Genomic DNA, 27,496 nt, shown 5'->3' with positions numbered 1-27,496 from the left:
TCTTTTTGAAGAAAGACTCCTTGCCGCCATACATTTCATCGTGGTATACTCCCGCTGTGTACGGAACAGAACGCTCCGAATGACTCTACATGCTCTTCCCGCACGCCTTTGCTGGCCGCTGGCAACTCGAACTACAGCGTCCAGAAGACGAGACAATAAATGAGTCGTGGATAAGGACATCGCTTTCTGCCCATTTGTCACAGTGGCAGTGTTTAAAGCCTAGAATATTGCTGGTCTTAAACGGTTGCAATTGACGGTGCTGTCCTTTTCGCCTAAGTGTCCTCTTGGCATTCCAAGCATTTTTGCTGAAGCTGCAGGACGAGTGCGCGCCAGTGAAACAAAGGCCTTACCGCCAAAGTGTGTCGCGCTTAAGGACTGCTCGAGACTGTCTCGCACCCGTCACTTTGACTGTAGCGACATGCCGACGTACGATAGCAAAATGCTCCTGCCAACCACGCACTTCTCTGAAGCATGAACACCTTCTCGCGTTGGGCCTGTGACTTGCTAGTGCCGCCGTAGCTTACACTCGTTCACTGCCAAAAAATCGTGAGACACAGAAAAGGGGCAGGCCTATAGAAGAGCAGAATGAGTGATGCACGCGACCATAGGTCTGTTATGCGCCAATTCGTTGCATTTCTTTAAGGCTTCATTGAGGCGCGCTAGTGAATTTGCTTCACCCTTCTATCATGTCCAACGAGCCAACCAGTAATGGCAGCCTATGGGCAATGACTCGTGTAGTCATGACGCATTTGAAGTCATTAAAATAAAAAAATACAAAAGCAGGCTACGGCTTCGTTAAAACTCGACGAGAAGCCGTCACTGGTCGCAAATGGCAACTTCAAAATTTTGCAACTCAGTTGAACCGCAAAGACTTTTTCCAACAAAATACTCTTGTTCGCTGACTCGTTTGCACTCACTGCTCTGCCTGCAGAAACGGTTTGCGCGAGGAGAAGTGCACGCGCCAGTCCCCTACACTCGGTTCTTTTTGGAAAAGCGCAGAAAAATGTAAAACTTCCAATTAAAGTCTAAATATTTTATTTGTTATTTTAAACTCAAATTTTAATTTAATTTTCATTTTTGCCGCAGCGGCGGCCTAGTTTATCGAGAACACGCCTCGCATGCGGAAGGTGCTGGCTTCGATACCCAGCGCCGCCGGGTACCCCGTAGTTTACCAATGGGTACAAGCTTTCCCCCAGCCATGGTGCGCGGCTCTTCTGAGGGTGAAATAATCGGGGAGAAAGGTCCTGGTCTTGCACTACATTTTTTATGGCATTTACAGGCGCAGGCTCCTTACCCAATACATCCACCCTGGAAACCGGACACTAGGCCGGGATATCGCTTGAATCCGTAATACGTAGAGGCGCTCTGGCTTCTTGAGTTGGCGATTTTAACTTTATTTATATTTTTATTTTTAAATCCAATTAAAAGTTAATATTTTAACGTTAAGTGTGAATTAAAACTTTAAAATTAATTTAAATTTAAATATCGGCAAAGCCCCTGTTCATGTTACAGACTCGGCTTCATCGACGGTTCAAGAATGCTCCCAATAACGGCTCTTGCCGTAAAAACGGTGGATGATCGAATCAAGCCGAGAAACGACCAAGCGGCAGTGTCTGAAGGCCCTTTTAACGTTTTAATGGTTGCTGCCGTACATGTACGGATGAGCGGATACGTCCACATACTCACTGGCATGTATGTACGGCGACGATCGTAGCTCAAAAGTTCGTGCCATGCTGAAAGAAGGTGCTTACAGGGAGGTGCCCTCATCCCTTGAGACTTACGAACACTATTTTGCGGAATGAAAAAACAGTTTTTTTTCCTTGTTCAGCGCTTCATGTAGTTTACGATCCGGTGTTCGCTATAGTTTAGGTTTCTCTCCTCGTGTCGCTACTCGTGTGGTGGTGCACAAGAGCTAATTATAATCTTGAACTGCAAGTTCGCTTGGTTTATTGCCGGCACTAATGTGGTGTTGCCGCTTTCCGCCTTGCTTACTAAGTTTATTTCGAGTTGTTCAGCTACTTGTTGTCGTTTTGTTATGGCTGCGCGCGCTGTCTACTTTCCTGGCGATGATAGTGGTGGTTCCCTCGACTTGGAGTACTTACCAAGTGCCGAATGTGCATTAGAGGACAACAGGTCGTCTTCAGACCAGGAACTGCATGCAGCCAGTTCTGACTACGGACCCGACATACTCGCAATAGCGCGGAAGCAGGCGCGAAGCGACGACGCTCAAAAGGAATGAAAAACCGTTGTTCTAGAGTTTTTTTTGCGCATTCTTCTGAATAATTTTCTCATCTTTTTTTCATCATGAAGGCTCAATAAAAAATCGACTTCGGAAGCACGTTTTCTGCGAAAAAATCCCACGATATAAGGGTAAAGATGAAGCTCAAGGCGAATGCTCCTAGCCGATACTGAGAACAAGCTAAGCAGTCGCCATCAAGGTAGGAAGGCAGAACAAGCGGGACGTTCACTTTGGCAGAGTCCATGGGCTCGTCACAGCCTCTAAGATGTGCTCGATCGCTCCCAGTTGGTGTGTATGGTTGATAAATTTTTGACCTCCTATACGATGTAGTGCAGGCATTACTGCAGGAATATTGCTGCTATTGTTTACTATTAGAGGCTCGCTTGTCACCAGAAATGTGTCTGCAATCCAGACACATTCGACCTTTTTTGTTGTCACAATGTGTCAGTCCTTCCAGCGTGTCAGTCCTTCCCCCTACACTGCAGCCCTCTATTGTGCCGCTGGCAGAACCCTTGAGTCTAGGGAAAAACAGCTAAAAGGCCTAATAGTTATCGCGTTCTGTGTAAGACAGGGCTGTTATCACGAATAACCCAGATCCACAAGGTTAAATCTAGCTCTACTTTCTGGTGGGCTAGTTGGCGCATGTCTGAAAACTTCGAAAAACTACGCGTAAAAATGAGGACGCAAGCACGAGCAACGAAAACCACAAATAGACTGCGGCATAGGTGCAGCACTGGCGGTGAGCAGCGTGTCTCGCGTTGTCTGTTGCTTGATGACCGCTACACGTCTAGGTGGTTGCTGAGCTCATAAGTACGGTGCTTAATATCGTTTCCGAATAAGAGGTGGAAGTCTGCGCTGTGTGTGTGTTCCTAATTCTCGTCCACCTGTCCTCGTTTTGTCGCACAGTTTATCGAAGTTTCACAAGGTTGCGACCGAAGCTGCTTCTGGGCGTGACTTTTTGCTTTACCATCGTCATTCTTAAACTCACCAATGTCAGAAGGTGAACGCGGACCAGAGATCATATTGAAAAAACTAGCCCTGGCGTCGAAAAGAGCCTTTCTGAGACACTGATCGAATCATTAATGTATTCGCTCCACCCCCCAGCAGGTTCCAGCGGTCCATCATGTCGAACGCCATATGGTGGATCATGCTGTTTCCAGCCGAGATGGTCGGCCTCGCCGCCTTCTGGCTGCGTCTCAAGTGCAACTTCCTTAGCATATAGTAAGGCAGCACTTTATGCATCCATGCTTACCCACGCTTCATGTCTTTTATCGCTTCTGTATTCGTTGGCTTTGTAGTAATTCGCATCCATGGCGCCTTCTTGCACTTGCTGAAGCCGCCATGTAGGACTAATCGCTGTAGGTCAGTGAATCGCCGCGGCGCAGATTAATTCATTCGTACAGGGCGGGATAAAACCGGACCAACCAAAAGCGTCCTTTAAACGCTCCTAATAGCTACATCGCAAAACTGCAAGGTTTCTCTCCTGTGGAAATTGCTGTCAGTATTCATGCACGTCACTTATATGCTGTAAGCGCTTCTTTTTTACTGCAGAAATATGACGGCTTGCACTCGCATTATCGCGTACATTTTCGCATAACACTCTGCGTACGTGACCATGTAGATACGGTATATATTTAGGTGACATTGGAAGAATAAAAGGGGACCAAGACTACATAGCCTCCGTGAAATAATGAAACTTGTTGGAGGTCGGTGGGAATGCGTTTCTGCAGCACTGAATCCAGCGTTTCGCGCGCGTGTCTGCAATTTTTTTTACGCAACATTCCAAGCACACAATATCAAGCCGCTTCCTTAGAGCGCTATAAGCCCAGGTATGAAGTCAGTTCAGGTTAATATGGATCATCTTTCAACCACAATTAATGCATAGGGTTTACTAAAAACAGTGTCTTAAAGGAAAGAAAAAACGTAAGCGTAAAGTTCCTGTGGCGACTCTTCATACTTAATCTCGACTAGGGGTGATGACGATCTTGCAACGAGCATGTTGACTAGCGTGAATCCTTCGCAAGAAACAAAGATACAGGTCAGGAGATGATCAAACTATATTGCAACCTGGAGCGCTTCGTTTCAGGTAATGTTTGAATGACACGAAGTGAAGCGTAAAGAGCACGAAAACTACAGGAACAATGTACTCAGCAGTGTCGCTATAGGCAGCCAGAAAGGTTTCGGTTATAAATTGCGTGCCCTCTGTGCATAAACTACCATGTTTTAATCCCATTTGCATTCCACGCTGTTGTTACGGAACAAAAGTTCCGAGGCTATGACGGTGAAAGCACAAAAAGCAAAAGTGCGATAAATTATAGCATTTAACTTCCTCAGGGAGGTCTAATAATCAGATTCATCCCCAGTATATCCCCATATGTTCGGTGCGGGACACTGTGTTATATTTTCCGTTTCTATTCGATCGAGGGTGTCGCGATAGAATGAGCGTATTTAGCAAAAGCGTCATGCTCGCCGCGATGTCTTTGGCATTCTACCACACAGTACAAGGTCGCGAGTTCAAACACGTCCGCGACGGCTGCTTTTTGTAGGGGGCGGAACGCAAAACTCTCGTACGAAGATTTCGCTGCTCTCCAAAAACAAAAAACTGGAGCCACAAATTATTCCTGAGCCTTTCACACTATAGCCTGCCTCATCGCTCCCAGTGCAGCTTCGCCACGTAAGCAGTGATTATTTCACGGCGCAGCAGTTGAATTTGTGACGTCGTGCGACGTCACTAAATCAACCGATGCCTCTTCATCGCTTTCACGATTTTTGAGCATCGCTTCAAAATCCGTTCCAAGTCGCATAGTACTTCTCTTTTCACAATCTGGACGTTGCTTACAAGCAAATTACCAGGCTGTGCCTTTAAACTTGCTGTCAAAAAATCGCCGTCAGTCGCAAATGCACGACCGCAGAGACTTGATGTTAACGTTAATTTCCCTTTTCTTTTTCTTTTTTTGATAAAATCTGCATGTTCGTAGAATCATTACCGGAAAGTAAATCAGAAAAGTCTCCGTTTCGCAACATCCTGCTAACGTTGGTTCGTCTGTGCCGTCGCGTACGTCGCATTACTTTATGCATTGATATCGCCTAAATGTTTTTAGGCTGTTACCGTTTTTTGTCGTGTTCAGTGGAGCAAAGCACCTCTTTCTCGCGAGTGGGCAAGCCCAGATTTCTGGCAGGAGACTGTAAGCAGTTGCGACCGGCGTTTGAGCGAGCGCTGAGGTCAACGAGTTCAGGTTTTTGGCCCTCATTCACTGCTTCAAAGTGTTAGTGAGATGTGAAAAAAAAAAGCATTACCGGGCTTCCCAGCATAATGCTCTTCATTTGCCATGTTCTTCGTGTTAAAAATATGAGCATCGTGCGAAGCGCACGTATCAAATACGGCACCGCAGGGACACCTCGCCGTCTTCCCTCGTGGAGACTTCCCTTCATTGAGACAGTCGCGTAATCAGGCAATTCCTAATCATTGACAGTTTACCGATTATTTTTGTCGTCAGTGTACAAGCTCAGTTGGGCATTCAGTACCAGCACTGATTCTGAATGGTCTTACTTCCGCTTCAAGCGTTCAGTAAAAAAAAATAAATGTGGAAGGGCTTTACCGTAGTTAAACCGATTAGACGCGCGAAAGCATGTGTTTAGCCGGTTGGCTGATGGTCTGGCTTTGCTGAGTCGTCGGCATGTCTGGCGACGATATTAGACTCCGGTTACGCTCGTCGAGGCTAAACTGGTCGGATCTCTTCGCGCCGCAGATGAATGTTGATGAAGACGAAGGTGTGCAATGCACAGAGCGAGAGGCGGGATCGACTGCAGCGATAGCTTAGTGCACTCGTGCAGTGGACAGCGGAGGTGATCTGTTCGCGCCGCTGCGGGTTCGACAACCAGTCGCGGCCATATTTATTTATATTCATTCTATTTCTACATGGGCCAAGGTCATCCTTAAGGTCAAGCTTCGCACAAACTCGATGAGCCGGTTAGACTTAATGAAGTAGTGCTTCCGCACAAAAACATGACTGGTTCGCCTTGTTCTATACATACAAAAAGTTCAGTATGGAGGTTTCCACCTCAAATTAAAGCCCAATCACTACACGTACTAACACAATGTCAGTGATTAATCCTGCATTCCCGCATATTCACACCCGTGGGTTTGCAAACAATCAGACTTAGCGAAGGTTCCTGGTTCCACAAAAACGTCTTTTTATTTTTCCAACACCGCGTGCAGCACTCAGCAGAATCGGTAAGCGGCTCACAAAACGGTAGCACACCGATTGAGGCTGAACTCGGTGCTACCGAAACGTGCTTTTCCTTCTGTGCTTATTATCCGCGAACCAAAGGGTATACGGACAAGGCCGGCAATGAACAGCTTTGGTCGAAAGTCTTCAGGCCACAGATTTTGCTTTCGAGTCTTAGACAAGGGCACTTATTTCACCCGTGCAAAGACCAAAAGGCCTTGAAAAGTGAGGGCGAGGCTTCTTTTGCTCTTACACAGAACAAGAGCTTGAAAAGAAAACCATGTATACCTTGAAGATTTCTGACCAAGGCTGTACCTGGCACCGTTGCACTTGCAAACAGCTTCGAGTGAGGCTCCGATGGCTGAGATATTTACAGAGATTTAGCATAGCACAATCCGCAGCCATTACCGCGATCCACTTGCACGCGCCTTCAGTGCACATGCGCTGATAGGTCCCGACGCGGGCCGGCACGCATCAGGGCGATCTGCGCATTGCCAGTGGCTCCCCGCGGGAGCACATTGCGGCAGCGGCCGCGGATCGCACTGTGCTATATTTCTCTGGTGCCTTGAAGCGCATAGAGAACTCTTCTGGTACGAGTTATTGAACGATACTGCACTTTTCGTCGCATTACTTGGCTTCTAAGCCGCCGGAGCCGTAATAGTGCGCGGAAAGGAAATACTCTTGATCTTTACCAGAGCTCGAACAGGGTCAGTGCGGCGACAAGAAATTATCGCCGGGAGCCTCTGAGGTGCCTCTTCGCACAAGGTCAGTGGTAAGTGCGGCACTGTTTGTAAACTAGGAAAGTGTCTATACTCTGCGCACGTCTACAACTTCCGTATTCGGACACTAATGCCATCCCTGCGACCACCTTGCTTTTGCACTCTTGCAGCGACGCACCCGAAGATCAGCAAGCCCAGATCGCCATTCATTTGCTAATAGAAAACCTCAGCAGGGACATTGGGCTTTTCAGGTATACGCGCCAGACGCTAATTTGTTTGACTAATCAAGCTTCATGTGCTCTTATGTGCGGATTGTAGAACTTTGCATGCAGTTAATAGAGAGGGCTGTCAGACCTTTCATTTCTATCTAGCCAAACAAATTGACGGAGATAGTAACCCGACACTAAAATATCTCCATACCACGTTGAATGTAAAAGCCCGCAGTCATGCTGTAGAAGCGTAGTCTTGAGAAGTAAAAAAGGTACAGTGTTGACTGGTTTGACTTTAGGACATAAAACCGATTGTGGCTGATATGTTGTACGAATTCATTTAATCCTATGGCCTCTAAAATGAGCATTGGCATAAACACTGCCGAGCAGTGCACGCAGCAGTGTTTGGATCTGTTTTTTCTTTGGTGCGTAAGACATCGGTATACATGGATACGGTAACCGTGTGGAATTCATCTACCCCAGATAAATGTTTTTTAGCTGAATTCCTTCTCTCACGTCATTTCAGTTACGGTTTCAGCAGCCGAACGCTGGCTATGTGTCGCAGATGAGATGGGGTGCCGTCAGGTACAGAAAAACAGCAATGTAAACACTGCGTCATCCTTTGAATTCACACCAAACTATAAGCCAGCCTGCCCCACGGGCCGGAATCTAACGAATGAACATGCACATGAATTATCGCGTTTTGTATGCCTACAGTACCCTTAGCTAACCTGACGTGAGAGCCGCTGTTAGGCTGTTGAAACCGAAACTACAAGGAAGCATAAATTCAATTTAAAATTATTTACCGAGCGTATGGGAACTACACGTGGCAATCCATTATAGGCTTGTTTCGACGCAGCACTCTGAACTTGACTGCACCTATAGGCCCATATGATAAGACAACTGGGTTGACAAGCACGGGCGCGGAACCCATTGCTGATATCTAAAGGCATTCATTATGTGAAAGTGCATTTGCCACTCGAGAAGAATCAGGTCCACATGGGTAGTGTTTCTGATCGTTATACAATCGGTTTACAAAAGGTAAGTTCCTCGCGAGTTCAGCATTAGCCGCGAGTCATCAACAGGATTTGAGTGGAACAGTGGTCACAGCTGAGCTAAGTTTGATTGTAAATTTAGTTACGCTTTATCAGAAATAAGAGTATCCGTGCAAGATGAAGCGTGGGATGGGACAATACCTGCCAAACTCTGGACCTGAAACCAGGAAGACGAGGAGCAAGGACCAGGTCCTCGAGCCATGACCACCAACGCGCACACCTGGCGAAAATGTCTGGCCAGGATATAATACCGGAAATGTACAGCCGGGACAAGTTCGCCGATTATTCACTCCATGGACGAGCTATCCGGGTAGCCTCAAACCCCCGTCAATGTCTCAATTTATGCGTTACAAACTTGCGCCTACTGGACATCGTCGTTAGTCGAGCACCGTACTCGAGCGTGAAATCTAGCCACACTCAGAATTCGTACGTCTATATGTCTTGACTGCGAGACATAAATATTCACTTACCGCGCGACACAGGCATCCCGAGCTGGTACCGACAACGGTGCTCCTTACGTGGGTCATGGCCCACTCCCTCAACGTTCTCGACTGGAGAGGACCCTACAACTTCGTCGAGTGAGTGAAAAACGTTGAATAAGAAATATTTAAGTACTCAGTTTCTGCCACCGCGATGCAACATTTATGCAATCAAATTTCGTTAAATAAAAATTACGGGACGATCAGACATTAGACGCAAACGACTATTCTGCGGAAGTAGTTGGATTTATCCCCGGTTTTTTATGCTTTCAGAGAGAGAGAGAGTGTGTGTGTGTGTGTGCGTGTGCGTGTGCGTGTGCGTGTGCGTGTGTGTGTGTGTGTGTGTGTGTGTGTGTGTGTGTGTGTGTGTGTGTGTGTGTGTGTGTGTGTGTGTGTGTGTGTGTGTGTGTGTGTGTCGTCAGTCAGTCAGTCAGTCAGTCACCTTGTGACACCCCAGCGGTGGACTAGCGGTTGAGCATCCACCTCGCATGCGGGAGCTGCGGGGCTCGATCCCCGGGAGTACCCACCGGTGATACAATAGATACAAGCTTCCCCTGGCCTGGTGCTCGGCTTAATCAGGGTGAAATGCTTGGGAAATGGGTATTTGACCCCACGTTGAGCAAACGAAAAATACCTTGTGCCATGGTGCTCTTTGGTTGCAGATACCCTTGCACCATAAAAATTCATCATCATCACATTGGCTACTGTATAGATTTGTGTAGAACTCTTCGGCTACTGTAAGTTATCCGTATTTCGTATGAAATTGCCCTCGTTGTCTCTTAATGCATACATCTGGTTTTTACCTGCACCTTGTTTCCTCTTCACCGATTTTAGGCTACCTCCGTTTTTTAGAGTATGCTCAATTATCTCCATATTTAGCTCCCTTATGTCGGCTACCTTGCGCTTATTTATTAACTTTGATAGCTCTGCCAGTTCTACTCAGTCTGTGGGAAAAGACGCTTTCATGTCTTTAGCGTTTCTTAATCAGATCTTTGATCGATTGAGACAGCTTGCCGGTATCCTGTGGAACCATCCTACCGCGTAATTCTACTGCGCACTCCGTAATGATAGCTGTGAGATTATCGTTCATTGTTTGAGCATTAAGATCGTTTTCCTTAGTTAAAGCCGATTATCTGTTCTCCAGCGAGATCCTCAATTCCTCTACTTTCCCTCTTAGCAATAACTTGTTTATGAGCTTCCGCTTCACTAGTTTCTTCAGTTATCACTACAAGTTTAAGCTCATTCGAGACCTTATCATTCTGTGGTCGCTACAACGCACTTTTCCGAGGACCTCCACATCCTGCACGATACCAGGCTGGGAGCCTAGAATGAAGTGTATTTAATTTTTAGTCTCACCATTAGGGCTCTTCTACGTCCATTTCCTGTTAACTCGTTTTCGAAAGAAGGCGTTGATATTCTGGAAAATATTTCTCTCTGCGAATTCCACTAACTCCCCCCTGCTATTCCTGGAGCCTATGTCACAGTCGCCTACCGCCTGGTCTCCGGCCTGCTTCTCCCTTACCTTCGCATTGAAGTTGCCCATCACTACTGATCCGGAGTTCCCGGGTTCGAACCCGACCGCGGCAGCTGCGTTTTTATGGAGGAAAAACGCTAAGGCGCCCGTGTGCTGTGCGATGTCAGTGCACGTTAAAGATCCCCAGGTGGTCGAAATTATTCCGGAGCCCTCCACTACGGCACCTATTCTTCCTTTCTTTCACTCCCTCCTTTATCCCTTCCCTTACGGCGCGGTTCAGGTGTCCAAAGATATATGAGACAGATACTGCGCCATTTCCTTTCCCCCAAAAGCCAATTATTATTATTATTATTATTATTATTATTATTATTATTATTATTATTATTATTATTATTATTGCCCATCAGTACAGCGTATTGTGATTTTACTTTGGTCACTACCGATTCCACGTTTTCACAGAAGATTTTAACGATCCGGTCATCGTGGCTGGATGTAGGCACGTAGGCCTGCACCACCTTCAGCTTGTCCCTCTTATTAGGCCTAATTACTATAGCTGCCACCCTCTCGTTAAGACTAGATAGCTCTTCTATGTTTCCGGCTATATCCTGATTGATAAAGAATTTCTCGTCTGTCCGCTTATCCACGATAGTACAGTACGTGTCCACCCTTTAGTACTGTATACGCCTCATCTGTCCTCCTAACCTCACTAAGTCCTATGACATCCCATTTAATACCAGCTAGTTCCTCGAACAGCACTGCCAAGCTAGCCTCACTGCGTAAGCTTCTAACGTTAAACGTTGTCAGGTTTTAGTTTCCAATGACGGCCTGTCCGGAGCCAGACATTCTTAGCACCCTCCGCTGTGTCACAGGTCTGACCGCCGCCTTGGTCAGTTATTCCGCAGCCATTGGGGACTGAGGGCCGAGGGTTAATTGGTTTGTCCATTGAAGGTTCTGGCCAAATACATCAGGTTGGCCAAATCCTACTTTGGTGAGGGAGAGCGTTGTCGGTCCTGGCCACCGAGGTCAGGCCGCATATCCCAGGCCTGGTTATGCAATTTCATCAACAATTTGAGTTTTTTTTCTTCAAACTCGGTGGAGAATTGCGCGGCACCTGGATTCCAACCCCGGTTCTTTTACACGCGAGGCGGATGCTCTACCTCTATGCCGTCGCTGTAACTTCCCTGAAGTGATCCCCTTCAACCTGACGCTGGCTACTGCTGAAGCGCGACGATTACTGTTGAGATAATAAACTGCTGCCTGCGCGAAGACACAGGGCACAGCAACTTCAAAAGCATAAGGCAAGCACGAGCTCTTGTTCGTTTGCGCTCTTTCGAACGGTAGAGCCGCCACTATATCATCAAGGATGGTAAACTGGGTTTCATGGCAAACAATACGGTGTCGCCATCAGTTGGTGTATGTATATTGTAATACGAATACGAATACGGTTTATTTTCATGTTTGTGCAAAACATGGGGAGATGGAAGAAAAAGCTGCTGAACAGCAACTTGACAGGCTCCCACCCCCCTTGTTTACATAGGCAACAGCAGCTCATACAATATACATATACAGATCAGCATACACACACACACAAAAAACACGTTTTGATGGATATTTTATACATCACTAAAATTGGTGAAAGACAATTTCCGTGAAATGTATAAGTACGAAACGCAGTGTAAGTATGCATGATTAAAAATACTTCAAAGATTTGAAAGAACAGCAGTTATAAAACCAAACAGAAGAATTAACAGGTACACAGAGTATACAGATCAAACCTGAGAGAAAAAATTCCACAAAAGGTGGTGCATAGGTAGTACAATTATAGCATTTGAGAAAGAAAAAAAGAACAAATGTAATTACCCTTTTCTCAACCCTATTTCTAAACAACTAAAGGAATAAATCTCTGAATTCTGTTTTCCAAATGCTCATCACATCAATTTCTTTGCGAAAAAAATAATTTAATACACTTGGTACTGTGCGTCGTAACATTTGTTCACCGTAATTAGTGCGGTTACGATGAACTTCTCTGTGCTCAGGATGTCTAGTTGTATAATACTGGGTATTCATTTGCAAGTTTGCCAGATTAGTTATGAGATTAATGCCTTGTTTCTTTTCATCCCTTAACTTTTTACAAAGATGATAGTTGTATAAGTTATCTATGTTAATTAGCCTACACTTTCTAAGCAAGCTGTCTACTGAGTAGTCTTGTGAAGAATCTGCAATAATCCGGATTACTTTATTTTGCATTACCATCAGTTTCCTGATATTTGTTGAGGTTGTCTTGCCCCACACTAAAAAGCAGTAATTTATGCGCGATAAAAACAGTGAATGATAAATTAGCAGTCTTGTGCTTACAGGAAATAGGTCTCGATGTCTGTAAATTAATCCTATAGTGCGAGCTAGGGCCGTGATAACATGATTAGTGTGCAAGTCCCACAGCACGTTCTCTGAAAAAATTACGCCTAGAGTTTTAAATTCTGTCACAATTTCTGTCGGCTGACACTGTATTTGAAGAATATTATTTGGAACAATGTCTCTGCCCTTCGCTCGGAAAAAGATTGCTTTAGTTTTTTGGGTGTTAATAACCAAGCCGTTGGAGGAACACCATCATGAAGTTTGCTTAAAGTGTTGTTTGCATGATTAACAAGTTTTTCTTAATCGTCACCTTCGAGAAACAGGCTGGTGTCATCTGCGTAGATCAGGAATTTCGTGTCATCATCAATGTTAACAACATCGTTTATGTAAATATTAAATAAATAAGGGCCCAAAATGCTGGCCTGAGGGACACCAAACGAAGTACATTTAAATGTGGAGGTGCTGTTGTTTACTGAAACAGACTGCATGCGAGTACAAAGGTATGATTCCATTAACTTCAAGGAAACACCACGAATTCCGTAGAATTCTAATTTTCTCAGCAAAATACCATGGTTAAGAGAATCAAATGCCTTTGTAAAGTCTAAAAACTCCCAGAACGTATCGTTTTTCTTCAAGTTTTTTTTAGAATGAACTCTTTTTGATGAAGCAGGAGAAGTTCGGTGGAACAATGTTTCCTAATACCGTATTGACAGTCAGTCAGGATGTTATGTTTATCTGTAAATAAAACCAGATGTGAATGGATGGCGTTTTCAAGCACTTTGTAAAAAATTGGTAAAATAGAAATTGGTCTGTAATTTGCTAAATTATTTTTGTCACCTTTTTGTGTAGAACACAAACATTTGCGCACTGTAGCTGTGGTGGAAATACTCCACTTGACAGACAAAGATTGAAAATATAGGCAAGTGGGACAGCAATAATGTCAGCAATGAATTTAATCGGTCGGACTTGAATGTCAAAGATATCACTGGAGCTAGCATTTTTTAATTTCATGATAATAGAGAAAACTTCCGTTTCTGAAACTGGACTCAAATAAATTGTCTCAAGACAACTGCCAGTCAAGTATTGGGTGCAGTCTCCTGACGGTGCAGGAAACTTGTTTACTAGGTAGTCATTGAAAACACTAGCTAGATAGTTCCTGAAATCGTTGTGCCATTCATAACCATTTCACTAATTCATTTTAATGCCTGCACGTTTTGAAATATTGAGTTTAGTTTTTTCCATGTCACGGCCGCGTTTTTGGATGATCCTAAAAGGACTCTGATCGGCAAGAAAGGTGGTGTTGTTTTCATTCGCTTCCTCTGATTCGCCAAGAGGACCGCTCTTTTCGCCAAATCATCAGAGAGACACGCGTCACGAAAATTACTTCAACGCCATGCGTGTTTCATGCGGGTGTAAATTGGAAGGAGAATCAGACTCTTCCCGAAGAGTAATCCGAGTCTAGCGTGGCATCTTCCTTCCGTTGATCTTTCCCTTTGCGTCTCTTTAATAGGGCGCACACCGGAATGAGCGCTTTGCTGTTTCTCAGCTAGGTGCGCCGTGATTCGATGATTGCCATCCAGCGTCAGAAAAACCTCGCCCATATATGTGACCCGCACATCGTTCATGCTGCGGAGATCAGATAATGTTCGTCGTTGACCAGCGCGCTTTGAGATTGCGCCTTCGTTTCTTGATTGCAGCTATCACGAGCACCTCGACTTCGACTACCTGGGGGTCATCCTAGTGTTCTCTATTCCCTGGGTGCAATGTTACCTAGGCCGGCCGGTGGACTTTCGCAAGGTGGCCAGGAGGTTGCCATGGGGCGCCTTCTTTCTCTACCTGAGCAGCTTGCAGCTCGGCTTCGTCACAAAGGCATGTGCACACCCTCATCACATCACTCGCCTTGTTCTCTGAATAGAGAGACAGCGCCATCCTGCCACGTCGGCACCCTCCGCTTCACTTTTACATTTGCTATTTTCTCACTTCGGTATTCGTGACTGGCCCAGTCTTGTCATGTGATGTATCGCATGGCTAGCGTTCATTTTTATTTTGCTTCGGAGAGGAGCCAGAAGTCAGCGCGCGAGCAAGACATTACCGTATCATTGACGATTGCACGAACGATTACAGAATGAGCACCACAAACTTTCACATGAAAATGAATATAATCGGAGCGCAAAACTATGGGAGCGCTGACAAGGTTTGATACATTTTGGGGCGCTGTGATGTAATGATAGGCAATGAAGCTTGAGGATGAAGATAGCACGAAAGGGAGAATGCAAAGGGACTTAACAACTGACACCATCTGTTCTCTCCTTTTCAGCCATGTCAGCATGCTCCTTTACAACAAACAATCAAACAACAATTACATAAGACAAATACATACACGGGTATCCTTTGTATTGTAACGTTAGAACCCAAGTCGAATACAATTCGTAAATGATACGTGAATCCGATCTACGACTTCTTCGGATGCCAAATATTTTTGCCTAACGTGACAGGTCTTCTACGCTGGTGGAGCCTACCATCACTGCACAGCGAGCAGAACGAGCGGTGTTGTAGACTTAAACATGGTTCCTTTTGCAACGCTGCTAGTTGTTGCCGCAGTAAGAGAAACCCGCAGAACTTTTCATTTGCTCCTGAAATACGGCACATTTCAACGTGTTTTCACCTACCGGGCCTCCCACGTAACTTGAGCCAAGGGCTAAAAAATATAATAGTGGTAGGCGAGCGAATCCAGTGGCATATTGCTGGCAGCCACCTTGCACACCGCAGGAAGTTTTTTTGTTTTGCAAACAGTAAATTGGTTAAGATTTGATTTCACCTGTATTAACAAATATCGACTTTATGCAATAAATGTGGCAGAGAATGTCACTTGGGCACATGCGCCGCGGAGTGACGCAGCTTGATAGGCATCGCTCAGTGGAAAACGGCAAATACAGTCCTTATCCCCAAGCCAGGCAAACCCTCGAAACTGGAAAATTTGAGAGCCATTTCCATAACCTCATGCACAGGGAAGCTAATGGAACACGTAATCCAAACTAGACTAGCACTTATGGAGGAAAACGACTTGTAGCCGCACGAAATGGTTGGGTTTCGGCCCGGCCTGTGCACACAGGACGTGATGCTCAGACTAAAACACGACATCATAGAATCTAGAACCAAAGATGCAAAGGTGATATTAAGCCTAGATCTTACCAATGCTTCGATAATGTAAAACACAGCGATTCTCACTGGCCTCCAAGAAATTGGGGTTGGAAAGAAAACTTAAAGGACTTTTTATCAGACAGAACAATCAAAATGAACTTTCAGGACATAAAATCCCCCACGGTCCGACTGGGGAGCAGGGGTACGCCGCAGGCATCGGTGATTTCCCCCTTCCTTTTCAACGTAGCCTCACGAGGCCTCCCGGCAGCCTTAAGGGAAGTGGAAAATTTGAAATTCGGCACGTACGCGGACGAAGTTAATCTCTGGATAAACCAGAGCAGCGACGTGAGCATAGAAAAACGCCTGCAGGCACCAGCAGACATTGTCGTGTCCTAATCGGCCGAGAGGGGCCTCTCATGCTCTCTGCATAAATCTGAGCTCCTTATTTTTGATCCAAGCGCGAAATACATCTCAGCATCACAGTAGACGGACAAGCGTTGCCAAAGGTCGAACAGATTAGAATCCTAGGACTTTCCAGCAAGCCGACGGATAGAATGATACAACAATTAAGAAGCTGAAAATTACACTGCACAGGTAACTGCGATATGTAGATGAGTCGCGCTCAAGGGTAGGGGCCTAAAAGAGCGTAGCCTCCTGAAACTGATGCAGGCCTACATTATCGGCCGCATTATGCTATGCCACTCCATATCTGAACATTAGGACAGATGAAAAACACAGATGAGACGTACTTATCAGGCGATGCGTAAAGATGGCGCTGGGGCTTCCCATTACGACCTTAACGGACCACCTGCTCGAAATCTGGGTGCATAATAATTGGACAGAATTGGCGAAAGCAGTGCATATGGCGCAGCTAGAAAGATTGAGCCGAACTAACACAGCCAGAACCATCCTGAGTTGGGTAGAGCTGCAATCAGACTGGGGTGCGAGCGACAAAACAGATATTCCTCCAAAATGTTGCGAAAACATACTCGCCCCCCCCTTTTCCCAAAAGCATGCACCCGACCTATAACAAATAAGGGAGACAAAAAAGGGCGGAAGCGCTTATGAAGCGCATGGAAAATAAAAAAAAAACCTGAGAAAGTCGCCTATGTGGGCGCGGCTAGTGGAAAGTCGGGGACGGCAGTCTCCACGGTGGTCAATGGCCGTGGCGTACCAGTCGCCGCCGCATCCATTAGAAGCCGAAACATAGATACAGCTGAGGAAGTTGCAGTAGCGCTCGCTTGCGTTGGAACGAAAGCAAACATCATAATCAGCGATAGCAAAACGGCTGTCTGGAATTTCGGCAAAGAAACGGTCTCGAAAGAGGAAAACAAAATTTTAGCAAGGTTTGAATTCAACCGTAAAATTACGATAATATGGACCCCCGCACATGAATCAGTTCCAGACAACGAGGCGGCACGCCAGTTAGCCCGAGCTCTCCAATTCAGGGTAACCGAAGAGCCACCTGACTGTCGGCGACTGGATGAGCGCGCACAAACCTACACTGAAATCTTCGAGCACTAGAGAATTGGAAGAAGGTCTCTGCCACCACCGGACCGAACTTTAAGCGGCAGAGAGGCTGTCGCTAGGCAACGGCTGCAAGCTAGAAATTTCCCAAATCCAGTCTGGCTGTTCCTCACGCGAATAGAAGACAGACCGACAAACCTGATTATAAATGTAAAATCTGCGGAGAAAGGGGTACTCTTGTTAATATAATCTGGCAATATCCTGACTACCCAGGCGTCAGGAACGACATTAAAAGTATAGATGCCTGAGAGGCCTTGCTACGAAGCGAGACCCCGCCGAACAGCAACAAGGCATCCGCCTGGCGACGGAAGCTGCGAAGAATCACTGTAACTTGGCCTGTCTTTAGTCGCGGAGGCCCCGGCCCCTGTCCCTTCAGCCAACACGCCAGGGGCGGGGAGCAGGGGGCCTCCTACATCGGTGGAAAATAGTTGTCCTTCGCTTGGCGCTCACCGAAGGCGCGCGATTTTCAATTTCAGCGAGAAATGGCCATAATTTTCTGAGCCGCAGCATCGAATGCAATCCCGTTTTCTAAATTCCAAAAAACTGATCGCTATACTAACAGCCAGCTATAAATCTCTAACTGCAACCAGGCACCAAACTCTAATATTTAAAAAGTTAATAATTAGAATATAGTTAACCAGTTCAGTTAAGTTCAGGATAACCTTATAGTTTCAACCGGCCCACTCCCTGCCCTCTCCGGCATGGCACGCAGGCCTCCGGGAGAGGAGTCGCTTACTAGGTTTAGACAATGCTCTGCCAACACTGGTAATAATACGCCGCAGAAGCCATACTTATAGCTTAGGAAGCCTATTACTGAAAATTTTTCTCTCGGAAACGCCCATATAGGAACAAGGCGAGGTTCTCGCTACAATGCCCTCGTTTTAAGAGGGGTAGCGGCAATTAAAACTATTTTTGGTTATTTACAGATAGAAAGTAACCAAGTTTGGCATAGATATGCAACTTTTTATGCAGATGCCTGAACTGATTTTAGTTAAAGATAGCTGGTACAGTTGCTGAGTATAATTACACTTAATACCCACGTACAATCACCCCAGAGGCGCTAAATTGAGAAAGAGCACGAGTTTTTTATGTCAGCATGCTCACAAAGTCCTGCTCTGCGCAATAAAGCTATTAGTTTTTTTTAGATGTCCAGTACTCAGAAATAAAAATTAAACTCCAGCATGCGTATTTACACTAAAACGTTTCTTACAAAAATAGCTTACAAAAACTACAGCTTGTGTGCATACAAAAATTTAGAGTTTTATTGCACTCCTCAACGTCTCAGGACTCAAGCGCGAAAACCATAACCATTCTACTGTCATTCGTTAAGAAGTGGCGAAGAGATAAGGATAGCGATCGCAGAAAAATTTTAAGCTGAGAAAATAAACCGTACAAAAGTTTATTAGCTCGTTTGCCTTGTTTGTGCCTCGCATGATTTCACTTTTGGTAGAGAAATGCAGCAGAGCAACAAGCCCGCGGAGCCACTATCATGCTGGCGGCGCCTGGCGGCCTGGAAAGAAATTACAGCCGTTTCGGCTGCCAATGCAACCGGTCGAGCGTGTTGCCCCCGTTCGGCCGCGCGCGCCTGACTTCTAGTGAGGGCATTCTCGCGCGCTTCTTTACCGATGGTAGCCCGAAGAGCAACTGGTGCTACGCTTCAACCATTTGAGCACAGCAAAAAATAAAACGCGTTCTTTTCCATGGCCGCTTAAGATGACCTGTAGCTTCTGGTTTTACGCAGAGCTATTGTTTGACACCCGCGCGATGACTGATTCCATGGATGGGTATAAGCGCTGCTCGCATTCGTCGAAGGCAAATATGCCTTCGCGTTCGTCGAGTATGTGACCACGCTGAGTTTCGTCTGCTGGAGGAGAATGCGGGCGTCGTACGGCGCAGCGTTTATGACTACACGTCAGCCGAGAAGGCAACAACCGGCTACAACTTCTCACCTTGCTCACCTTCTCCCTGCAACACTTGTAACCGCTTTTGCAATTTCGAACAAATCACCTGAATACCATCTTAATCTAGCAAATTCCAAAGTAGGCCGCGCTGCGCGTAGCAGCGCTGTTAGTATTACGGCCCTCGAACAGACACCGACAAGAGAGGTTGCTGTTTGACTTAAGGGCGCACAAATACAACGTCACGGCGTGCCCGCTGAAGCAAACACCCGTGTCGTCTGCTTTGAGCGCGCGCCGCCGGAGAGCGCGCCGGAGCCGCTTGCCCTAGTGTTCCTAAATATGCTCCCACAGGAACTATGCTATACAGGAACACTAGCCTGCCCGGGCGCCTTTTTTTTTCGCTGCGGCTTCTACGACGCGCCGCATGGCACCTCCACTGCATACGGCGCCGTCGGCGCATACAATTGTGACCTTATCTAGTCGCTCGCGCTGACGAAAGTTTCACCTCCTAAAAAGTCTTCCTCCGTGATCAGAAAAGCAAAAAAAGAAGACAATATTGAAAGCAGATAAATGTTCAAAAGAAATAAACACATGTATGTCACAAAGTAGTGAGGCTCAAAACTGTACCCACAGGAGTTCGGGTTGGCAGCGTGGATAACCAAGCGGATGACCTCCATACCGACGCCTAACCTGCTGCTCTCACAATCGACGCTGGCCGTGTGCTCAGCACTCCTCACGGAGCTGACTGGCGATGACGCCACCACATCGCTGCTCATGCCGATCGTCGTCGAACTGGTACGGCCCAAGTATGGCACAGAGTGCCGCGGGCCAACTGACAGGCGCGTGGTTCGCAGGCGGTGAGCAACCAGTGCCACCCGCTGTACTTCGCCATCCCGGTGCTGGTGGGCGCTTCGACATCGGTCATCTTCCCCGTGGGCTCCATGGCGCTGGCGCTGCTCTACAGCATCACCGACCTGGGCGCCAGGGACATGGTACGGCCATGCGCGTGCCACCACCACGTCTGCCTCCGAAATGACACGGGCGCACGCAGTGTGTACAATTATTTACAAAAGCTGTGACGTTCACACGAACGCCAAAGCAGCCATATTGGAGATTTTCACGATTGAGAGGGAGCGCCTAAGTTCATCCAACATGGTGGCACTACGGAGGACTGCTTCTCGGGACAGCCTTAGAAGCGCGCTTAACTGCTAAGATATCACGATAAAGCAGCGCTTGTTCGCTGACAATGGCAGCATCGCGTGAGCCAAATAGTCTCCCTTTTTGGCTGTGCAAAGGAATCAACGAAAGATAAGGAAATCACTGTCTGGTGTTTGAAACCATCCGGCGCGTAAGCGCAGCGCAAGATGAACCACACAATTCGGACATAATTTCAAATATATGACATTGAAGACGAATACTTTTGTACAACGGGCAAATGACAAAAACTAGAAGCGCAATATTTCTCATTAAGCATTACAGGCAAGCAAGACCTAGCGATCGTTATGCTGATTAATTACGCAGAAAACAAGCGAGAAAATGTTGTTCGTCACTGTTGCTTGAGCTTTAACTTGCTCATAAACTTTATTAACCATGTGCTACTTTAAACATGAACGCATTTCTTATCATGTGCACAGCTGAAAAGCGATAACATTGAGGTCACCTTTTTCCGCGCACTGTTTACTTGGAATAAAAACCGCACATTGTGCTCTCTCTACGTTAGCAGGGGACTGAAGGCATGTCACTATGAGAGGACACTATTCGCCCCATTTTATTATATTCCTGCCATCTGCTCGAGTGACTGACTGATCGCAGTGACAGCTAGCGAAGGTATGGGGGTAAAAACGGACCGCGAAAAAAATAATAAATGTAATCAGAATGCAGTCATTATACCACCCCTCACTCTCCGTGGATATCTAAGCCCCAATCACCTCACACGAATGCCGTAATAAGGTCTGCCATTACAGATGCAGTCACGCACAAATCTTTTCACGCTCGAAATGTGCCCGTCAGTCATGTGCGCTAAGCGATGTTTAATAGTGCCTCGTATTAACACGCACTTCCAGCCCGAGGAAATCTTTTTTTAGACTATAGGCTCGGTGTCTGATGCCAGCTGCACTGTCAAGCTCTTGCAAACATTCCACAACAACGTGGAAAGTATTGCTACTCCCATTTTCACTGCGTGCCGCTGGCATCAGAAAACTCGTGCAATGACGCTTAGCAGCAGCACTATCTCGTTATACCGGAAAAATCCATGCGACAGCCCTCCTAAAATATATTTTTACAATAAAACTCCGCGGCAGAGATTCCGCCGAAATACCCAGCGGAAAGGCCGATCGGTCTAGGACCGAATTCAGCCGCCGGAAAAAAATCCGCCGAATCTCGTCAGCCAATAGGAAGGCGAGCACCCGCGGCGAGAAACATGGCGGCGCCCTTCGATGCAGGATGCCTCGCTTCTGACTGAATTCGTCTCTGTTACTGCCCTTTTCAGCGCGTTTACTGGCCATAAAAGAGCCAGCGGTCTTTCGCTTTGTCTTATCTCGCCCATAAGAAAACGTTTGAGCGATAAATTTGCTTTAATTTTTATTTCGGGTGCCGATTCTTCCTCTTTTAGGCTTAAGAGGGGCGTCGGTTTGTTGACAACTATGGTTCCTGTCCTAACCACCAGATGGCGCCACTAGGCGTTTAAAAAGTGAGAATGTTAGATATGGCGTAACTTCCGACCAAATAGCTGCATTTAGCGTACGCACGCGTGCATACGGTGTTGGTATGTAGACAGCATCGATTAACCTCTCGCCACATCTGTGTACGCCGTGAGCAGACGACATACAGACGATGAGCGGCGACGCGGTCTAGTTCGCGGCGCCGCTGCAGCGATTTCGTGAAAATAGCCATCGCGGGATCAAATCCCGGCCGCGGCAGCCGCAATTTCGATGAAGAAAAAATGCAAAAGAAAACCTATTCTGTGCGAGGTGAGTGCAGGTTAAAGAACCCCAGGTGATCGAAATCAATCTAGAGCCCGCAACGTCGTCGTCCCTCATAGCAAAATACAGCTTAGGGACGTTAAACCCCACATACCGGTTCAGTCGAGCCCAGATATATCAAATTTCAAGGGGATCACGAAACAGTTCGACATATAAATAATTTGGTATTAAAAAATAGCGGTAGATAAGCTTATCATTCCCTACAAGCAATAATACACTGCACCCACGCTCAAGCCTTAAAGGGCTCAAGCTGCCTTAAAGGGTGTGACATGATAGTTTTAACTCTCGTCAGTGATTCCTCTTGCCCACGCAGGCACAGACACGCTCTCCATATTATGCAAAAGACCACACATCATAAAGTGCCAATTGAACCAAACCGTGCAAGTGGCAAGGGGTATAGCGCTCCCGACTTGGAACAAGTCAGGGGTTCGATTCCTAAATTTTGCCGACCTTAATTTCCTTTTCAGAGCAATTCTTAGACTTTACATGCATGTCGTAATGACATGACGTATGGGTTGTGTTGCAACCTGGTAAGCAGAATTTATACAATGTTTTAATCCGTTTTCAATACCGCTACTCCACGTGTGACGCCAAACCTTTTCAACCATTCCGGATTTTCTCGACACGCGGCCAGGTTTTCCGCTGAACGAACAGGACCCTTAATACTCTTACTTTAAAAGGAAGGCAGGCAGCACCTCGCTGTTTTGCCGTGACAGTTACACTTCAAGACACTGGCCAACGAATGTATACAGCACACAGCTGCGCCAGGGGGAAATGCTGCAGAAGCCAAGCACCGTTCGCTTGGCCACTTCACACGCGGTGAAACACATGGCCATGCGGGCAGCACTTCGCCTTGCTGCACGTGCAGAACTATCTCGCGAAGATTGGGTAAGTGAATTGCTATGCAGAAGCCGTTCGCGTTCGGCCAGTGCCACCTTTGCACTTTTCAGCGCCCGCCAGAACGCGTCTCCGCGAGTCAAGGTTCTTTAAAGGCGAAAGCCTTTAATGGACATTACTCGCGGCCATGGATCTGTCCGGCGTCCGTTACATCCAGCAACTAACGAAAGCCTTTTCCTTCCCTTACGGCGCGGGTCGGGTGTCCACCGATATACATGAGGCAGGCGTCATTTCCTTTCCTTAAATTGCCCAACGGGCAAGGCGTCCCGCCGAACGGGCGGTGGTGTTCCGTGGACCCCTTGGCAACACTGCTACACGCGCTGCTGCGTCCCAATCCAGACGCCTCCTGAACGCCGACCTGGAGGGATGCCGCCTAAACGCCGTTTGTAGTCAGTTTTTAATCAACATCTTCACCACACATCAGCGACACAAGCAGCAACACCGCGCTAAAGGTTTTCGCCTCACCGCACTCTAGGTCAACAAAGTGACCCCTGAATTTTTTTTTACGCTTCTGCCGAGTGTTAAGTCGCTCAGAGAAAACTGAAAAGACATCCTCTCGGCTTCACAACTGGCTTGTTCTGGCTCAAAATTTCACATTGGTATGGCATTTGGCGGTAATTTCTACGTTTGGGTTGGGTACTTGCCCGAGTCAGTGAGCTTTAATCGAAAGCCCACATCGTATGCCGCAATGCCGGACCAAAAAGTTTTTCAACAGCTCCACTACGAGCATGGCACTTATAGTGCGGCTGTTGCAGAACTATCTTCCGGCTCTCGACCCTGGAAGGTTAAGAAGCGCTCTTCGTTTCGCGTGTAGTGTTAGTGTATGGCAAATCTGAAGAAATAATTCAATACAGTATACTAGAATGCGACGGTATCCATCCGGATGTCAATGCAGTAACTCTTACCAAGGTTCTCGGGTTTAGAGATAACAATGGTCATGTGAATGAATCAGCAGCAGAAATTAGCAAAAAGAAATTGGAAGACTGGTGGCTCAAAAGCAGGGACATGACATTAGGTTAAAAGTAAAAATTGTCTTTAAGGAAACTGGTGAATTAACAGTCATATTTATTACACCAATAACACCATTAACGAAATATAAAAGAAAAACAAAAGCTGAGCTTGGTGGAAACTTCCACAACCCTGTTTCAAAGGGGATGCTCCTATATTCAATCCATCCATCCATGTGAACACTTCATCCGGCATTGCCGCATACAATACACACTCAATTATCGCCAATTCAGACAAGTACCAACTCTGTGCGAGATTTGAGTGGACACAAGGCAGCTGTTTGGCCGAAATAATTGAATAGGTATCTTCAATTTTCCCTGAGCAATGACCTAATCAGTACACAACACGCCATCTCTCCCGCGCTCCCACTCAGTCACTTTCTTGATCCATTTGTGGCCCCCCTTGCTTGCCCTCCTTTGCTCTTCCCTCTGGTATTTTTTTTTTTTGCATTTGCTCTTACAATGCCACAGAATTAAGGTTTTCTGAAAGGTTCCTGACACAAAAGCCACCCCATGAAAAACTAATAAAAGCCATGTTTCTAAGTTTGCTCGTAAGTCCTTTCAGGCTGTCAGTATTTATGTGTTGACTTCCAGTAACACTCGTAGAACTTGGGATGCATTCCGTACCACAGAATGCATCCCAGCACCAGGGAAGCCACATCCTCTTTGAAGGACCTAAAAACAACTGAAACTTATGACAAAGACTGCACACTATGACTCCAGGGAAAACACTCGTGATTCTCTACAGCCGCATACGTCATTTTGGCTCGTTTCCCAGATACTCACAGGGGCGGAAAAAAATCCTTACATGTAACTCTGTCAACACTACAGAACTAAAAGTGCAAGCACGAAGGTAACGAAATGGCTGCCAATGCTAGCATTACCGTGCCAGTTTCCGAAATAGGCCAGACATAACACACCTAACCTGCCACCTAGCCTGCATCGGTCACTTGAAGAAACGAGATAAAGAATTGCAGCAAAAAAAAATTGTCACGAAGAAGACGAACTGTGCAGTGGCACGGGCAGGAGCGCTGCAGAGGCCGAAAGGCATGACTGAATTGGTAAAGGCCATCAGGGGTGACAAAGGCTGTCTTCTCACGATCCCGTTCATCAACAGCAATTTGCCAGTAGCCTGAACGGAGATCAATAGAAGAAAAATAGCTGGCACCGTGCAGGCAGTCGAGGGCGTCATCAATTTTCAGAAGAGGTTAGACGTCTTTGTGATTCGATTAAGATGGCGATAGTCTACACAGAAGTGCCAACTGCCATCTTTCTTTTTGACTAACACCACAGGAGACGCCCACGGACTGCTAGAAGGCTCAAAAATGTTGTTTGCCAGTATCTTGTCAACCTCCGTCTGGATGACATGGTGCTCAGGAAGGGAGACAAGATAGGGCCTTCTGTGTGTGGGGCTGGCATCGCCCGTATGTATGTGATGGGTCAAGACAATAGTTTGGCCGAGAGGACGATTCTCAAAATCGAAGACGTCACTGTAGGAAACTAACAGGGTGGAGAGCACGTGGGCGTGGTCAGGTGGCAAATCCGCCGCGATCATTGCAGAAATAAGGTTCGGACATGAAGCGGCTGAGCGGGGATTATGGTGACCAGACTGAGGCCCAGATGCAAGAGCAGAAACTGTGCATTCAGCCAAAGGAAACAGTTCAACGAGTGTGGTTCCACGGGGTAAAACTTGAGTAGAGAGGCTGAGGTTCAGAATCGGAAGGTAGGTGCAGTTACCGATGACAGTCAGGATGGTGTGTGGAAGGATGATGTTTCGCTGAAGGACAATGTCCTTGATTGGGTAAGTGATGTAGGCACCATCAAGAACGGAGGGAATTGGGGACGTTGGAACATAGACTGCAGCATCGCGCGGCAAGCGAGTAAATTCAGTGGCACGCAAGCGGGGCTGCTTGGAATCGGCGCTTTCAGAACAGAGCGACAGGTCCAAACGAAGAAGGCCCGTGAAGCAATAATTAGCGCCGCGTGGGCCGTTAAAAATTCGATGCCGAGGATCACATCGTGGGGGCAGTGGTCGAGCACAGTGCATAGGACGGCTGTAGTACGACCGGCAATGCAAACACGTGCAGTGCACATTCCAACGAAGGCAGCAGCAATGCCGTCGGCGACACGAACGGCTGAGGAAACGGCGGGTGTCGCAACCTTCTTCAGACGGCGGCAAACGGAGGAGCTCAGGACAGAAATTAGAGCGCCAGTGTCAATCACAGCCGTAACTGGTGCACGGTCCACGCAGATGTCGAGAAGGTTGCAGCGAGGAGCAGGGGTCAGGAGAGGATTTTCGTGCCGGGTCGTTAATGCAGCATCACCTTCGGGAGCTGCATTGGTTAGTTTTCCAAATGAAAGCCAGGTAAGGGCGGAGTGGCCGGGCATTGAAGTTGTGGCGAACAGGAGCGACGGACCTGAGGTGAAGGCGAGCGGCTGTACCTGCGCAGGGTCGGAGTGTCGTTGGCATGCGAGAACTCAGGATGGAAAGACATCTAGCATGGGCCATAGTCGGCACGACTATCTTAGAGCTAGGCCATGTAACAATATGGGCTCTGCAGATGTTCCAGTGGCCAGTCCCAAATTCCAAGCCACATATATGTTCGTCCCTCCTCTGTTCAGTGCCAATTGTGCCCCAACTGAGCGGACCGAGAAATTCGTATCCCATTCTCTCTAGCGGAGGTACACGCATGCCGGGGTAGGCAATCACTTCCACAGCAGTGAGGCCTCATCTACAGAGATCTTGGTGTACAGCTCTACAGCAGGGATATACCACGAACGGTGTTGAACAAATTACCTACCTGAATGTGACAACCAAATTTTGTGAAACCTGACCTCTCTGCTTCTCACTGTAATCGCTCGACTTTAACACACTTATTCCATTTTGGCTGCAGTGTTCAAATGCCCAAAGCAATGGGTGACTTCATGCTCCTGCAGGAACTGTCAATACATCCCTGCCTGCATTGTCATGAAATAGTAGCTTATGCAGCTTTTTTTTGGTTGGAAAAGAGAAAGTACAAATCACTGGGAGCCAATGTTTCATTGCCCATAACAGTTCAAGAACAGCAATCTTTTTTTTTTGTGAGCATGTCTGAATTCTCCTGGCTGGATTACGGACAAGATGTTTTTTGCTCAGATGTAAACATTCGTGGCACCCAATAGGAACTGACCTTTGACATCAAAACGACATGCATAATACTGGAAACTGTGCCAAAAGTCATAAGTTATTGTGACTTTCACCGAACAATCTTCCAAAAATCATTGCCTCCACTTTGAGGCTCATCTT

At 46.8% G+C, this 27,496-nt stretch overlaps 1 protein-coding gene across 1 annotated transcript in view; it reads left to right on the top strand.

The window, feature by feature from the left end:
- The window catches only part of LOC144122882 (uncharacterized), a 63,539-nt gene that overhangs the window by 34,294 nt on the left and 1,749 nt on the right, over positions 1–27,496 (top strand). Inside the window, exons 9-14 of the mRNA XM_077655855.1 lie at positions 3,344–3,460; positions 7,358–7,438; positions 8,934–9,029; positions 14,457–14,628; positions 19,959–20,120; positions 20,180–20,317. Of these exons, the coding sequence (XP_077511981.1) occupies positions 3,344–3,460; positions 7,358–7,438; positions 8,934–9,029; positions 14,457–14,628; positions 19,959–20,120; positions 20,180–20,317 (766 nt within the window). The remainder of the gene's footprint in view (positions 1–3,343; positions 3,461–7,357; positions 7,439–8,933; positions 9,030–14,456; positions 14,629–19,958; positions 20,121–20,179; positions 20,318–27,496) is intronic.

Source organism: Amblyomma americanum, chromosome 1 (assembly GCF_052857255.1).
Source record: "Amblyomma americanum isolate KBUSLIRL-KWMA chromosome 1, ASM5285725v1, whole genome shotgun sequence".
Taxonomy (NCBI): domain Eukaryota; kingdom Metazoa; phylum Arthropoda; class Arachnida; order Ixodida; family Ixodidae; genus Amblyomma; species Amblyomma americanum.
Note: the sequence above shows the minus strand (reverse complement) of the source record. Positions and strands in the feature narration are given on the sequence as shown.